The sequence below is a fragment of the Chrysemys picta genome, chromosome 5 (assembly GCF_011386835.1).
Source record: "Chrysemys picta bellii isolate R12L10 chromosome 5, ASM1138683v2, whole genome shotgun sequence".
Taxonomy (NCBI): Eukaryota; Metazoa; Chordata; order Testudines; family Emydidae; genus Chrysemys; species Chrysemys picta.
The window spans coordinates 10,681,909-10,699,186 of record NC_088795.1 but is presented as its reverse complement, the minus strand read 5'-3'; the positions used below and the strand labels follow the sequence as shown (position 1 = coordinate 10,699,186).

The window sequence follows — 17,278 nt, the reverse complement described above, 5'->3', positions numbered from 1 at the left end:
TCTTCAGATGCATATATGTTCTTCACTGATTCACCTTAGTGTTTCAAGAATTCCATCAAAGGTTTCCCACCAATGATTTTCCTTTTTTGACTCCTGATTTTCCAATAAGACACATAGGACCTTTTAATTAACTATAATTCAATTTGATTAGAATAACAAGAAAAATAAAGTAACATATGAGATGAGTTACCAGGTTCTTTCTTACATGCTACATCCACTTCATTCTTGGAGTCAGTCTTTAACTCTATGTCCAATTGCTGCCAACTGACACGTCTTTTGAACTCTGTTGCAAATTGCCATAAATGCTACTGTTTTTAAAGCTCCAGATACCACAATTTGTTTGTTTGTTTCAGTTAAATCACTAACCAGCTGCTTAAATTCAAAGAAGAAAATTCGTTGCATCTGGAATGGGGAGGGAGCATGGTGGGAAGAAGAGAGTTATTGGTATAGTGTTGGAGAAGGAATGAAGATTAAGCGCTTTTTTAGGATGGAGGAAAGAGTAGAAATTACACTTCGAAGCTTAAATCCTGTAGTATATCAAGTCAGATTTCTAGTTGTGGTAAATTTAGAAATGGGACATATGCTATTGTTTTTCAGCATTCCAATGGTAGATCAATACTTATGGTGGAATTATCAAATTCTTACCTTGCAAGAAAATATTTTTGTTACTACTAAAAGACACTAATAGGGCTACCAGCTGCCTGGTTTCAGACCAAAGCATTCATTTTTTTACCTCCCTAGTCTGGAATCCGAGATGACTCTTTCTTTTTGCCTACATATCATAGAGCTGATGATGAAGTATATCGATTGGTGCACGACTCTTTCTTCTTGAGTTCAGAGATCAGAGCACCAGTTAAAGGCACTGAACTTAACAAAGCTATTTCAGGAAGAGACGAGGTAGAATCTTCCCCATTTTCTTCAGCAGACAGTTGTTAGGGGATAGAGAAAAGCAAGGAGCAGAGTTCCTTCATGGTTTCCTCAGGCATAAGATGTGTGATTTGGTTTGTGAATCCAAACTGTATAGTTTTGTTCAGTTTTGCTCAGGTAGAATACTTCCACACTGGACTGCACAGACTAAACATTGAGGAAATTCTAGAATAATGTCCAAATGAAAAAAATAGTATAATGTTGAATAACATATGCCTGGACTATAAAATACAATAAAGTTGTGTGGAATAATATTCTACAGTATTACATCCTGTAATTATAAAATAGCATGGACTAATGAGTTGTTAATCCATATATATTTAAAGGATTAAAGCAGATGTTTTATGCATTTGCCTTATAAGCAATTATTTTACTACCAGTATTTGATAGTGATGTATATGTATTCTTTATTACCAATGGGATAAAAAGGAAGTGTGGATGTACAAGTATATAATTATGTTTTGCTCTTTTTAGAGAGAATGCAAGAGTTAATCCTCAAAATGAAAAAGATCTAGCGTCGAGTATCTCACCGGATAATCTAGGAAACAAGAGGCCTCTAGAAAAAGCTCTGCAAGACCAATTACCACGCTCACCTTTGCATTCAAAAGATTTGGAAGCTGTTTATTGCTCTCCACATGTTAAATGTACACCAGATGCTTCAAAAAGCTCATTTGTTAATTTAAAAGGCTTAACCAGCCAGCAGAGCTCAGCAAACCTAAAGCACATGATCAGAAGAAACAGTAATTATTACAAAAGTGCAAGAAAAGATCATGAAGGTTTTGCACCCTGTGACAAGAAATGTGAAAATGCCCATTTGTCTTTAGAAAAAGAGCCACTACTTCAAAAGTCTCTTGAGAATAATTTATGTTCAACACACAAATCTGTTAGGTCAACAACAAAACAAGGTGATAGTTCTTCTGCTGTGTCTGCTGCACTGAATCTACAGCATGCGCAAGAATCAGACGCCACGGGAAATACATCAAGATCCAGTTTACTGGCTGAATATAGTAAAACTAATAATTTAGCTACAAAACCTGATAGAAAAGACAAGAAACATGAAAAGAACTCAGAGTCTCCCAGCAGTGTGCCTGTCAGTTCTTCAGATCTTCCTGTGATTATGGCAAATAAAAATACACAATCACCATCGGTGTGCTCTCTTTTGGAACCACATTCCAATGAAAATGCAAAAAGCCCTGCTGAACATTCTGCTGTCTTTCAAAATGAACTTCCACTATCAACACCTCCAGTGCAATGTTCTTTAGTGCAGGCGTATGAGACAGCCTATCCTTACTATTCCTTTTATTCTTGTCATCAAAGCGATAGCAATGGCGGTTCCATAACGCAGACTTACCAGGGGATAACTTATCAAGTACAACAATTTGCTCATTCTGGCACGTCTGCAGTTGCAAGTAACGTGTATAATGCACACTCTAATATGTTTTACTCCCAGTCATTTAGTTACGCTGCTCTTGAGGAGCTACAAAGGCCTAACTATGCTCAGATATACCCAGTGCCTGGATATGTTCGTTCTCAGATGCCCCTTCCTTACAGCTTTCAGGTGCCATCTTTACCACAGTATGCTGCAAATCAGCCTTGGTCACATCCTTTTCCATATCCTTCCAATACAGGATCATCCTCAGGAGCTGTTTGGACCAGCAGTAAGTGCCTGGCTACTAAATTCAGTATTTTTTTCATATTGTTTTAGTAGTGACATCGGGTGTTTAAATCTAGACATTGCTTTGCTGCCTCAACCTCGGATAGAACAAATACCATTAAGTTTTTGGCCTTGATCCAATGATTTTTCAAATGATACACTATGCCACATGCAGAGGTGCAAACTAGACTCTCTTAGAATCAGTGAGTCACCTCTGAATTTGGCTAAGTATCTTTCAAACTGGGCAGTGCATCTGTAGTAGTTTTGCCCATGGTTTCAGTCTTCATAAATCCATCCTCATTTAGTGTATCACTGTATTATGACATAGTGCTAACACTTTCCTTTTGGGATTGTGAAGTCTCTTTCAGCCAGTCTGTAGAGCAGGGGTGGGCAAACTACAGCCCGAGGGTCACATCCGGCCCTTCAGATGTTTTAATACGGCCCTCGATTGGTTCCACATGGCTCCCGGAAGCAGAGGCATGTCCCCGCTCCGGCTACTATGCGTAGAGGCAGCCAGGGGGCTCCGCATGTTGCTCCCACCCCAAGTGCTGCCCCCGCAGCTCCCATTGGCTGGGAATTGCGGCCAATGGGAGCTGCAGGGGTAGTGCCTGTGGACGGGGCAGCATGGAGAGCTACCTGGCCATGCCTCCATGTAGGAGCCAGAGAAGGGACATGCTGCTGCTTCCGGGAGCTGCTTGAGGTAAGTGCTGCCTGGAGCCTGCATACCTGACCCCTTCCCATGCCCCAACCCTGATCCCCCTCCCACCCTCTGAACCCCTTGATTGCAGCACAGAGCACTCTCCTGCACCCCAAACCTCTCATCCCCAGCCCCACCCCAGAGCCCGCACCCCCAGCTGGAGCCTGCACGCCTTCCCACTCCCCAACCCCCAATTTCATGAGCATTCATGGCCCACCATACAATTTTCATACCCAGAACTGGCCCTTGGGCCAAAAAGTTTGCCCACCCCGATGTAGAGCAATTGTTGAATAATGCAATAAGCACTTCCTTTCCCTAAAGGCTGGGAGCATGAACTCCCCAGTGCCCCCCTTCAATGAGTGTCTTACTGTAAAAATTGATAAAGCATTAAGCATTTTTCAGCCATTAGATACCTGGACTAGCTGAACATTCCTAGCCTTATAATTTTCCTAGCTGTCAGTGTCTAATACTAATGATCTAGTTGTGTATTCCATTTGAGTTATTAGACTTACATTTCAGTTAGGGCTGTCTATGAATCACAGTTAACTTATGCGATTAACTCAAAAAAATAAATCATGATTAATCGCCGTTTTATTCACACTGTTAAACAATAGAATACCAATTAAAATGTATTAAATATTTTGGATGTTTTTCTACATTTTCATATATATTGTATTCTGTGTTGTAATTGAAATCCAAGTGTATATTATTTTTAATTACAAATATTTTCACTGTAAAAATGATAAACAAAAGAAATAGTATTTTTCAGTTCACCTCATACAAGTATTGTAGTGCAATCTCTTTGTCGTGAAAGTGCAATTTACAAAAGTAGATTTTTTTGGTTACATAATTGCACTCGAAAACAAAACAATGTAAAACTTAAGCGCCTACAAGTCCACTCAGTCCTACTTCTTGTTCAGCCAATTGCTGAGACAAACAAGTTTATTTACATTTATAGGAGATAATGCTGCCCTCTTCTTATTTACAATGTCACCAGAAAGTGAGAACAGGCATTTGCATGGCACTTTTGTAGCCGGCATTGCAGTGTATTTACGTGCCAGATATGCTAAACGTTCATATGCCCGATCCTACTACAGCCACCATTCCAGAGGACATGCTTCCATGCTAATGACGCTCGTTTAAAAAAAATGCGTTAATTAAATTTGTGACTGAACTTCAGGGAGAAAATATGTCCCCTGCTCTGTTTTACCCGCATTCTGCCAAATATTTAATGTTATAGCAGTCTCGGGTGATGAACCAGCACATGTTCATTTTAAAAACACTGTCACTGCAGATTTGATAAAACTCAAAGAAGCTACCAATGTGAGATTTCTAAAGATAGCTACAGCACTCGACCCAAAGTTTAAGAATCTGAAGTGCCTTCCAAAATCTGAGAGGGGCAAGGTGTGGAGCATGCTTTCAGAAGTCTTAAAAGAGCAACACTCAGATGCGGAAACTACAGAACCACCAAAAAAGAAAATCAACCTTCTGCTGGTGGCATCTGACTCAGATAATTAAAATGAACATGCGTCGGTCTGCTCTGCTTTGGATCGTTATCGAGCAGAACCTGTCATCAGCATGGACACATGTCTTCTGGAATGGTGATTGAAGTGTGAAAGGACATATGAACTTTTAGCGCATCTGGTATGTAAATATCTTGTGACGCCGGCTACAACAGTGCCATGAGAACACCTGTTCTCACTTTCAGGTGATACTGTAAACAAGAAGTGGGCAGCATTATCTCCTGCAAATGTAAACAAACTTGTTTGTCTGAGTGATTGGCTGCACAAGAAGTAGGACTGAGTGGACTTGCAGGTTCTAAAATTTTACATAGTTTTATTTTTAAATGCGAGTTTTTTGTAAATAATTCTACATTTGTAAGTTAAACTTTCATGATCGAGATTGCACTACAGTACTTGTATTAGGTGAATTGAAAAATACTTTATCTTTTGTTTTTTATTGTGCAAATACTTGTAATCAAAAATAAATATAAACTGAGCACTGTGCACTTTGTATTCTTTGTTGTAATTGAAATCAGTATATTTGAAAATGTAGAAAACATCCAAAATATTTAAATTAATGGTATTCCATTATTGTTTAACAGTGCGGTTAATTTTTTTGATCGCGCGATTAATCGCGATTAATTTTTTTATTTGCTTGACAGTGCTAATTTTAATGTTACACTGGAAAACAAATACACGCTCTCTATTTAGTATTTCTGTGCTTAATGATAAATACATGGAGTGAAATTCACCCTTGTGCACTACTTAAATTTTTCTCACCCCTTATTTTGAGGACTTAAATGATGCATAGGCCTTGTGCTGGCCTTCTTTAGAGGGGTGACTGTCACCCCCCTGGTTCCCCAAGGGTGCTGCTGTTCATTCTGAAACCTGTCTCAGTCAGTTATAGAACTACTTCATTGTATAACCAAAGTGGCTGCGTAACCAAGCTCTTAACTAGGCTAATTGACCTAGGGTCAGAGCTGGTGTAGAATGAAATTAGAGGGGCTGCAGTATTGACCCTCTCTAGAGCTGGTTTCCCTTCTCCTCTTTGTGCCTGTACTTACCCCTCCATCCCTTTCCACACTTGGTCTACCATCCTCAGACTCTATCATCACAATGAAGAGTGTGGAGATAGGTTGATAGGAGATTTTTAGCCCCTTGCGATTGCATAACTAGTCCTCAGGGTTTGGCCCTTGGTCACATAAATGAGAATTTGGCCCAGTATGCACAAATGCTGCCAAGCACCTGTTTGCAACATTTGAAATGTATTGTACAAAACACCTTACCTGTGAGTCTGTGTCTCAGGGTTGAAGAGTGGAGACTATATTATTACACTTACATCTTGAGAAGGAAGATACTAGCAAATCTCCTGATTATCACCATTTAGCTGTAAACGGAATGCTACTACAAGAGATGGTCCTTATATATATTCCACTGTGGGTGCTCATGCACTTCATCCCCTGAGACCAGAAAATTTTTGCTAATAGTGTCAGTTAGTCCACATCTGTGGCCTTCCTCTCCTTATGCTCTGAACCAAGAATGTAAAGGGTGGTGCTCACTGACCACCTTTCCAGTTCCTTTCTACTGCCACATGGTCTGAGATGGAACCTTTTCAGTGTCTGCAAAGCTTTTCAGTGTTTCTCTGTAAATATTTTTCTTCTTATTAGTAGATCGTGATAGTGTTTAACTTGGTATTCAGTTAGTGAGTTAGATTTGGGTTTCCCTACACCTCCTGTACAGGGGGACTATTATGCCAAAGCTTCTGGGCTTTAAAACCTGCATCTCCTACTCCCAGATCTTCTCAATCAGTGACGACCACCAAAAGTGCTTCTGTTGCCTTGCAGTGGCTCATGTAGCTTCCAAGTGCAATATTCGCTATGCCTTTCCCAACCAGATCCACCAAGCATGAGAAGACAGAAAACATTTTGTGCCGTGTGCAATGAGGCTGCAGTCTGACATAGGCCAGGTAGACCCCTCTGTGCAGTGGCCCAAAGCACTCAGGAGCATGCCTCTTAGTTCTGCAACATTAGACACAGGAGAGGAACCAAGGACTCCACTTAATGAGGGCAGGAAACACTTCAAAATACTTAGAGAGATCACCCTCTAAATCCACCTCTAAGAGGAGAGCTTCTTCCCCAGCACATTCAAAGGCAGAGGAGACATCTTGTTCTGGTCATGGAGGCTCAAGAGCTCATAAGGATCTTGTTGCTGATTCACAAGCTCCAAAAATAAAAGGTGCCCCGATAGCATCAGAGATGAGACTACTACCACTATGGACAAAGCTGAAACATCAAGACCTCAAAAAAGGTCAACCATTAGTACCAGCTAAAGAAAAGCTGTACCGACAGCACTGTTTCACCCCAGTAAAAGGGCTTCAGTGTTGAAGACCTTACCAATACTGGCTTAGACAGTACGTAGAGAGAAGAGCCCTTGCCCTTCCACAAGCATGGACAGACATATAACTCCAGAGGGCTTCATCATGCTTCTTGATTCAGAGTCTCCCATCCTTTTGGATTCAATCCTCAGTAGAGATATCCTGACTCAGTCAGCACTGGGATGGTGAGAGAAGAAGCTGCTCTCCTGTCCCTCCCGCCAACCATGGGATGTCGTCAACCACAGTTCTGATGGCACCACCACTATAAGTGGAACCTACATTCTCCTCAGAGGAGGACTCTGCTGTTGGTGAAGGACCATCGCCCCCTCAGTCAAATGACAGCCCCGACAGAGCATCCGGGACTTCTTGGGCTCCCTCAAGGCCACCTAAAACTGGATATCCACCTTGCGACTGATGGTACCCCATGCCATAAGGATCTCCCCAACCATTGTCCAGCCCATCCCACTGGCCTTACTGGGGAATGTGGAACATATATGCATGATACCCGAGTTGGTACGCTTGCATCATGAAGATACACTCCCTTCCTAGGGATGAGCCAGAGCATCCTCAAGTACTGATGAAGGAGGATGAAAAGGAACAGAATCTGTTGGTACTGCTACCTCTGACAGCAACTTCATTCTCAGATGAATCAGTGGCACCAGCCTCACCTCTTCCCCACGATTACAGATAGTTTCAAGACCTGTTGAGGAGAATGGCTGAGACTCTCCACCAAATCCCACTGGAGGAGGTATATGAGGCTCCTCACAAATTCCTCGACATTTTGTAGAGTAGATGGCTGAGTCAGGGTAGCACTCACGGTGAATGAAGCCATCATGGAGCCATCATGGAGGTCATCTGACATAGGCCAGCCACATGTGCTGCCACCTCCAAAAGAAATACTATGTGCTGGCTAAGGGGGTGCAATTTTTATTTACGCACCCCGCCCAAACTCTTTAGTTCAAGGCACTACTGAAAGAAGTAGACATCCTCAGACGAAGTCCACCATGCCAGTTGAGGACACTAAATGACACAACCTGCTGGGCAGGAAAGATATTACCTCAGCCAGCCTGGAATTTCATATAGTCAGCTGTCAGATATTGCTCTCAAAATATGATTTGATCAGTTTCTCCAAATTGATGGAATTTATGGACAAACTCCTGCAGGAGCACAGATTGCAGTTCCAGGCGATAATCGAGGAGGGTAGATTAATCACTAGATCTTCCCTTCAGGAATCAGTTGATGCATTTGACCCAGCCGCATGTTCAGTGGCCATTGTTGTGCACAGAGCATTGTGACTTTATTCCTTGGGATTCCCCAGGGAAGTACAATCCACAGTGGAGGACTAACCCTTTGAAGGAAACAACCTATTTAGACACAGAACCGACAAAACTTTGCACTCACTGAAGGATTTAAAAGCAACACTTCACTCCTTGGGGACCTACACTCCAGCTCCGAGGAGGAAGTCTTATAGACCTCAGCCATACAAACATCATGAATGCTGCGTGCAGATGTGGTCACCCCTTCTCAAAAAAGATATATTGGAATTGGAAAGGGTTCAGAAAAGGACAACAAAAATGATTAGTGGTATGGAACAGCTTCTGTATGAGGAGAGATTAATAAGACTGGGACTTTTCAGCTTGGAAAAGAGACAGGTAAGAGGGGATATGATTGAGGTGTATAAAATCATAACTGGTGTAGAGAAAGTAAATATGGAAGTGCTATTTACTCCTTCTCATAACACAGGAACTAGGGGTCACCAAATGAAATTAATAGGCAGCAGGTTTAAAACAAACAAAAGGAAGTATTTCTTCACACAACGCACTCAACCTGTGGAATTCTTTGCCAGAGGATGTTTTGAAACCCAAGACTATAACAGGGTTCAAAAAAGAACGAGATAAGTTCATGGAGAGTAGGTCCATCAATGGCCATTAGCCAGGATGGGCAGGGATGGTGTCCCTAGCCTCTGTTTGCCAGAAGCTGTGAATGAACGACAGGGAATGGATCACTTGATGATTACCTGTTCTGTTCATTCCCTCTGAAGCACCTGGCATTGGCCACTGTCGGAAGACAGGATACTGGGCTAGATGGACCTTTAGTCTGACCCAGTATGGCCGTTCTTATGTTCTTATCATCCACTGCCTTGGCACTTCTACCACCAAAGGGCTTACGAACCAGCACAGAAAAGGCAGAAGCTGCAGAGGCGCAAACAGAATGATCCTTCGTCTTCCTCCTCGTAACCTCAGCCTCCCACAAAGAAGTATTTTTGACAGGATGCACAAGAGCTGTGAACCACCTCAGATGCCACATCCATCCACTGTGTGCCCACAGACCAAATTTGGCAGCTGAGTAGCACACTTTGCCTATGCCTGGCAGGCAGTAACAGACAGATGGGTTCTCAATATAGTGCAATCTCAATAATACTATAGAATTCCTCTCCTCCTTGACCCTGAAATCTGCTTCCCTGTCTCTCTGCAGGGACCACTCTCATGAGGGGATGCTCATTCAAGAGATGAACTTCCCCCTGCTTCAGGGAATTATGGAGCCAGTACCTCTTCAGTAGTGGGGAGGAAAGATTTTAATCAAATTTCTTCTTCATCCCAAAGAAGAAAGTGGGATGGAGACCCGTCTTAGAGCTCAGGCAACTCAGTGTCTTTATCTGCAAATTGAGGTTCAGACTGGTCACACTGGTACCAATTATTCTACAACTGAACACAGAGGACTGGTTCATAGCTCTTGATGTGAAGAATGCCTACTTTCATATACTTTCCTCTCAGTTAGTGCTTATCAATCCCTGGCTCCCCCTAGGTGCAGCATATAAAGTTAATTGGCCCCGTCTGGCCCACATTCTTGTGCTCAGGGGTTGCATGGGGGGGACACCCCATCGCAGTAGCCATCACCTCAGCTAGAAGAATGGGTAACTGGGAGCTCTTATGGTGGATCTGCCTTTCACAAGGATAAGATGACAGCGAGACTGCAAGTCATGGGAGATGACGGGGTTCCAATAGAAGTCGCTCCCTCTGCTAAAAGAAGAACAGGAGGACTTGTGGCACCTTAGAGACTAACAAATTTATTAGAGCATAAGCTTTCGTGGACTATAGCCCACTTCTTCGGATGCATATAGAATGGAACATATGCGGTTGCGAGTCTATTGGTAAGGATTCCCCGGACCACCTTTTCCTTCTGGGCAGCAAGGCCTGGTAGCAAGTGTCCCCGGAACTGCCCTTTTCTTCTGGGCAGCAAGGCCTGGTAGCAAGTGTCCCCGGAACTGCCCTTTTCTTCCGGGCAGCAAGGCCTAATGGCAGGTGTCCAAGGCAGTAGTGCCTAGTGTCAGCAACCCCCAGACAGTAGCACCTAATATCAGTAGTCTAGGGCAGTCACGCCTAGCAGCAACAGTCCACAGCTGTAGCACCCAGGCATAGGCACAGGGAGGGTAGGGGAACCCGGACCCACCCTACTCCACTCGGTTCCAACCCAGGGTCCTAGGAAACCAGTCATCCCCTGGAGGAAGGTTTAGGTCTCTCTGTCTCCAGAGGCGTCCCCTAGGTCACTTCCTACCCTTAGGCCTGACTCAGGTATCTCCTCAGGTAGCAGCAGCTTGGTGCCCCTTTGGCCCACGCAGTCAACTGGTTCTCCATGGCGCAGTCAGGGTCCTCAGCTTCAGCAGTCTGGCATCTTAGCGTTTCTTCTGCAGGAACCCGCAGTGCACGTCTAGTCTCCTCCTCAGCCAGCCCAGACCGAGCTGAGCTGCTTCCTTTTATATACTCCCTCCCAGGAAGGGTGCGGGCGCGGTCTCTTGGGCCCAAAGTAGCTGGTTAACCACTGCCTGACCAGTGCAGGTTTGGTACACCCTGTCATACTGCACCTGAAGTTTATTCCTAAAGTGGTCTCTGACTTCCATCTCATTCAGACAATCAGCTTATCTACCTTCTTCACTGCACACCACTAATGAAGACAAAAGACTTCATTCCTAGATGTCCATAGAGCTGTTTCATTTTATCTGTGAAGAACAAACTCCTTGAGACAATCACCCAGACTGTTTGTATCAGTTGCAGAACAGATGCGAGGGGAAGCTGTCTCATCCCAGCTTCTTTCCAAACGGATCCTGAGCTGCGTTCTGCTATGCTATGAGCTGACAAATACTCCTGCACTGCAAGGTGTGAGAGCCCAGGCTGCTTCAGTAGCCTCCTTACAAAATGTCCTCATCCTTGAAATTTGTAAAGGAGCCATGTGGAGTCAGTCCATATCTTCTGCAGAGAACATGCTTTGGTGTAGGCCTCTGCAGCTGACACTTCCCTGGGCACTGCTGTAGTACTGGCTGTAGCCTCCCAGAGGTCCTTGCATCCTCCTCCTTAATAGACACTGCTTGTCAAGCACCAACAGTGGAATACACATAGGGGCCAGCACTTGAAGAAGAAAGGGAAGTTACTTTCCTGTACAGTAACTGGAGTTATTTGAGGTGTGTGAAACCTGTCTATATTCCACTACCCACCCTCCTTCCCCTCTGCTGCAGATCTTAAAGTTGATTCACAGTAGAGAAGGAACTGGAGAGGTGGCTGGTCTGCACCGGTTTGGAGCAGGAGATAAGTGCGCAGGCACAGTCCGATACACACTGCTAGCAAAAATCTTCTGGTCGCAGGCGCATGTGCACCCTCAATGGAATACAGGGAAGGACCACACACCTCAGAGAACTTCAGTTACTGTAGTGGTAAGTAACTTCCCTTTCCTGTTCCCAGCAACCACGTATTTACTGTGTGCACAAAGATACATATAAACAATTGGGTACATGATTTTCAGTTCTGTTTTGCTAGAATAGCTGGCATGTTTTGTTAAGTTTTTTATAACCACTCTTTTGCCCAATACCACTCTCTTTTGAGGTAACCATTCCCCCTCCCCTGCCCGGTAAATGAAAAATGGTGGTGATGAGAGTTGCCTGGTTTAGACTAGAAGAGGTTGATTTCCTTTTTGTACTAAAGTAGGCTCTGTTTTACAAAAAGCAGCAGGATATTTTTCGTTGCCAATGCTCAGTGCTACCCTCCTACTCCTGAGAACATTTCTGATATTTTTCTGGTGCTTATGATTAAGGCTCTGTGTTTGTCACGGAGATTACGGATTCTGTGACCTGCGTGACTTCTGCAGTGGCCGGTGTGCCTGGCCTGAGTTCCCCCTGCCCCCGCTCCCCAGCAGCAGGAGTTTGGGGGGGGCCTCAAGGCTGGGGGTTGGGGTGCGGTGCAGTGCTTACCTGGGGGGGGGCTTCCCGTAAGGGTGACAGCAACTCCCCTCCCTCAGCTCCTAGCTCCACGTGCTGTCTCCGCCCGCAGGCACTGCCCCCAAAGCTCCCATTGGCCACGGTTCCCTGCCAATGGGAGCTGCAGAACCGGGGCTGGGGCAGAGCGGAGGCAGCACATGGAGCTAGGAGCTGGGGTCCCCGCTTCCCAGGAGCCAGGTAGGGAGCCTGCATCAGACCTGCCAACCCCCCCCCCCAGCACCCACGGTGCCCCCTGGGCTGTGCCCCCCCTGAATACCTGTGGTGCCCCCCTGGGCTGTGCCCCCCCCCCGAGCACCTGCTATGGCCCCCGGGCTACCTCCCCAGCACCCGCGGTGCCCCTTGGGCTATGACACCCCCCCATAATCCCTCCCGGGCCACGACTCCCCCCCCCCCAAGCACCTGCAGCACCCCCATGGGCCATGCCCCCCTCCCCTGCACCCGCAACACCCCCAGTGCCGTCCCCCCTCCCAAGTTTTAGTCAGGGGTATTTAGTAAAAGTCATGGGCTGTGAATTTTTGTTTACTGCCTATGACCTGTCCATGACATTTACTAAAAATACCCGTGACTAAAACGTAGTCTTCCTTATGATTTATGAGGTATTTGCCACTAATGGATAAGAGTATAGGTGGGATTTTTCAAAAGCAATTATTTGACTTAGAAGCACACATTCTGCTGACTTTCAGTGCAACTTGTGCTCCTAAATCACGTAGGCATTTTTGAAATTCCAACATACAGTCTACATTTACACTCCCATGCAGAGGGACTATGGTAGTAGTTGAAGCATAGGACTGGGAATCAGGCAAATTGGATTCTAACCCCAGCTATTCCACAGACTTGGTATGTACCCTTGGACAAGTGCTGTTCGGCTTAACTCATTATAAATATTTATAAAGGCTGAAATTCACCCCTGCACAGGACTTTGCATTATAGGACTTTAAGGTGCATAGACCTTTTGCTGTCCTCTGCACAGGGTGAAGATCAGTGCTTCCGTCACAGAATGCTTTTGAAACCTTCAGAAGATGCTATAGAAGGGCAAAGGTGTTTGGTGGGCTTTGGAGGGTGGAAAGAGGAATCTATATTTTCTGTGCCTTAATCCTTTCTCAAGTATATTTTTCTTTGTTTCCAGCTCCCTGGCAGCAGGCACCTTTTCATCCTGGATATTGAAACCAGTCCCATGACAACATTTTGGTTCAGCATTGTTTGTTGTAATTTTTCTTTGTTAAAACTGTTTAGTATTAGATATTTTAAAATGCTTGTATAGATTTGCTGCTGAATATACAATACAGAGCATTGCATAATGTTCTGAAGTGTAACCACTTATCTCACAAGGCAACATAACTTGCATTTTCCAGAACCGTTGCATCAAAATCACTCCCTTTTTTTAGGACATGAAGGCAGTTGGAGTTTTCCTAGTGATTTCTGTGGGTGCAGAATTAAGTAAGTCCTTAATGAATGGCAAGACTTACCTAATCAGATTTAAAAAAACCAAACACACACAGGAAGGGACAAATGTAATCCCACCTCAGTGACCACTGAGGGCCCTCTGACTGTGGAGCCAGCATGGTTCTGCAGTACAAAAGGCCGTTTAAACCACTGGATATAGTAATAGCTGTGAATTGGCTCTATGGCTTTGGCCTGGATTCTTTTTCCTCTGCCTACTGGAGAGGCCCTTCAGCCTCACTGGGTGTTGTGTCTCTGGATTTGACCCTAATGTATTAAGTTTTTGGTTCACTTTTAGTACTGTGATTCGGTGGTGTTTATTTGACATCTACTAAAAAAATGAAAACAGAACTTTTTACGTGTGATTATAGGATTTTTAGCTTTTAAATACATTTTTTTGAACAAAAGTACTGCCTCAGGCTGTCAAGATCTATAGTCAATTCTGAATACTCGGGTGAAATTCACCCCAGTGCAGTGGGCCAGCGCAAGACTTACCCATCACTCATGTCTGATTTTGCAGAAAATGTGCACGGACTTTCTGCTAGCCTGGGGCTGCTTTTTTTTAAACCCTGGAATAGAGAAATTCGATTCTTGAATGTTATGGTTAGTATTTTCTATAATGGTAGTTGATACTTTGCTGTATCTGATATGCAAATAACTAACAAATCTGTTTCAATCCACACAGTTTTTACACTAACATATTATATATATGTATATTATTTATGACAGTGGTTGGAATACTTTTAGTATTTTTCTCGAACAGAGACGACTTATTTTTCTAATTTTTGTACATTTTTCTTAGAAATATTTCTAAGTATATGGGTCTTTATTGAAAATTTTAATTTTAAACGTTAACAGCATTTGTACAGCGCAAGTATTTGAGTAAACTTAATATTTTATTTGTATGCATTAAACAGGTTTTTTTTAAAATGTAGCAAATAGTTCAGAAATAACAAGACTGACTGTCTAGTTACAGTTAGGTGTCTATAAGGTGGTAATTTAGGACATAGCACAAACTACAAAATTGGCAACTCTGTAAGACATTAGCTCTTAATTTACATTAAAAACACAAATTTTACAGAAAAATTAAAATACCTGTGTTGAACTTCTAAATATGCAGAATAGTCCAGGGTTTATGATTGTTTCTCTTTGCTAAAGAATCACCAGTATTTTCTAAATGTTGTTTGGGTACTGTAGTGTTTTCATGAGAACAAGATATAATTAGAGGGGAATTACATTAATCAAAATCACAAAGAGATCTGGGTGAGAACCTTTGCCATTGATTTCAGTGGGGCCAAGGTTTCACCCTCTATTGCAATCTGAGATACACGGGATAGGAACCCATCTATCTTGTAAAAATCAGTTCCTGTGCTTTACACACAATTGGATAGCAGATGATCTCACTAGCTCTATGGTAACGGAAATCCACATATTTAAGAGCAGAGTTAAGCCCTAAATTGGTAATTTCTACATCTGATATGCACATGTAAACTCTGAAATACATCCTTTAACATGATTGGGAAGTGTAAATCTTCATCAACAGGAAAACAGACTTCTACAAGTGTTAAACTTCTCATGATTTTGTGCAACATATACAGCTGATTAGAATTAAAAACTGTCAATTGCTAGCAATAATGTGGAAATGTAAGCATGTTTATTTACTACAGGTGTATTATCAATGGGGTATTTTAGGGCTGGTAGAATAAATATTGGCTGAAGTTAAACTTAGGTGAAAACTGTTGTTCCTAGCAATTACTACTTCCCCTTTCTAGTACATCTCTGCTTTTTTGGATGAATAATAATGTCACTTCTCTCATATCTCTAAATTACAGTGGAATCCTGTTTCCATGTTAAAGTGGAGCAGGGAATATTTTAAGACTTTTATATGCCCCCAACCACCTTGTATTTTCTCTTTATTTGGTCTTAAATAGTAGCAGGTACATACACCACTAGGTACACTGGGCCAAATTCATCTCTGGTGTATTTCCACTGAAGCCAGCAGAGTTACACCAAGGTTGAATTTGACTTATAGCTTTTTACAATGTGTTACTATGAGTATCTGCGGGTGTAATAATGCAGAATTTAGCCAGTTTGTCATTTTTGAATAATAATAAAAACACTTGTTTATTACATTGCTGTGTAGTATATTGTTGCATTCTACTAATTTTCTTATGAATACAATATATCAAAAGCCATATAATTGGACAGTTGATTCCATTTGAAGTATTGCAAGAGGCTGCAATGACACTGTTAAATTAAGACCTTGAATTAAGCTGAAACGCCTGAAGAACTCCTCATCCACGTCAACCCAATCAGAAAAACAAAGCTGTAGCATCCACTTTGTTTTCCACAGTTTGCAATAATCTCTGTTCTGGCTTGGAAAATACCCATTCATGACTCTAATATGATGGCCATCATGGTATACTAGAATGGTGTAATTACTGGATAGTCTCCCACCAAGAGGAATGTATCACAACAGCAGTAAGGCTACTGTGACATCATTCTGGTCTGTCTGATCCATCCAATGTATACACAAGAGTCTCACTAGTGGCATATATGCCTCCTTCAGAAATACATCTGGCCAAATTGTACAGCAAATGAGGATGGGGGGATAGGCAGAAACTGAGCATAGACTTAGTTAAGATTGCAAGACAGGTGGATGGTACTCCTGGCTAACTGATAGGCCGTTGCAGGTGTGCTGCAAGACTGAGGGTACGAGGCCATTGTGAAGAAGATACATTAATTCTTTGCATCAGTCTTCACTGCAGAGGATGGGGGGGTGAGAGGGAGTTCTACACACCTGAGCTGTTCTTGTTAGGTGACAAATATGAGGAATTGTCCCAGATTGAGGTGTCAGTAAAGGAGGTTTTGGAACAAATTAAACAGTAATAAGTCACCAGAGGGCATTCACCCAAGAGTTCTGAAGGAACTCAAATATGAAATTGTAGAACTACTAACCGTGGTTTGTAACCTGGCACATAAATCAGCCTCTGCACAGGTGACTAGCTAATGTAATGCTGATTTTTCAGAAAAGTCTCCAGAGGTGATCCTGGCAATCACAGGCCAATAATCCTGACTTCGGTACGAGGCAAACTGACTGAAACTATAGTAAAGAACAGAATTATCAGACACAAATATAATATGTGGGGGAAGAGTTAACATGGCTTTTGTAAAGAGAAATCATGCCTCGCCATTCTATTAGAATAATTTGCAGGAGTCAAGAAGAATGTGGACAAAGGTGATCAAGTGGATATAATGTACTTGGATCAACGGCTCTTCAGTAAACTAAGGTGTCATGGGATAAGAGGAAAGGTCCTCTCATGGAGCAATAACTGGTTAAAAGATAAGAAACAATGGATAGAAATAAATGATCAGTTTTCACAGTGGAGAGGGGTAAATAGTAGGTTTCCTCAAGGAT

The 17,278-nt window shown here is 43.0% G+C and overlaps 1 protein-coding gene across 3 annotated transcripts in view; it reads left to right on the top strand.

Moving 5' to 3' along the window:
• TEX15 (testis expressed 15, meiosis and synapsis associated) overlaps positions 1-15,992 on the top strand; it is a 93,306-nt gene extending 77,314 nt beyond the window's left edge. For all 3 annotated transcript variants that reach the window (XR_010601202.1, XM_024110115.3, XM_042856306.2), the window contains 2 exons: positions 1,402-2,585; positions 13,547-15,992. Coding sequence is in view for 2 of the 3 variants with exons in the window: in XM_024110115.3 (XP_023965883.2) it covers positions 1,402-2,585; positions 13,547-13,584 (1,222 nt within the window). In the remaining variant the exon portion in view is untranslated. The remainder of the gene's footprint in view (positions 1-1,401; positions 2,586-13,546) is intronic.
• Positions 15,993-17,278: the final 1,286 nt, after the last annotated feature.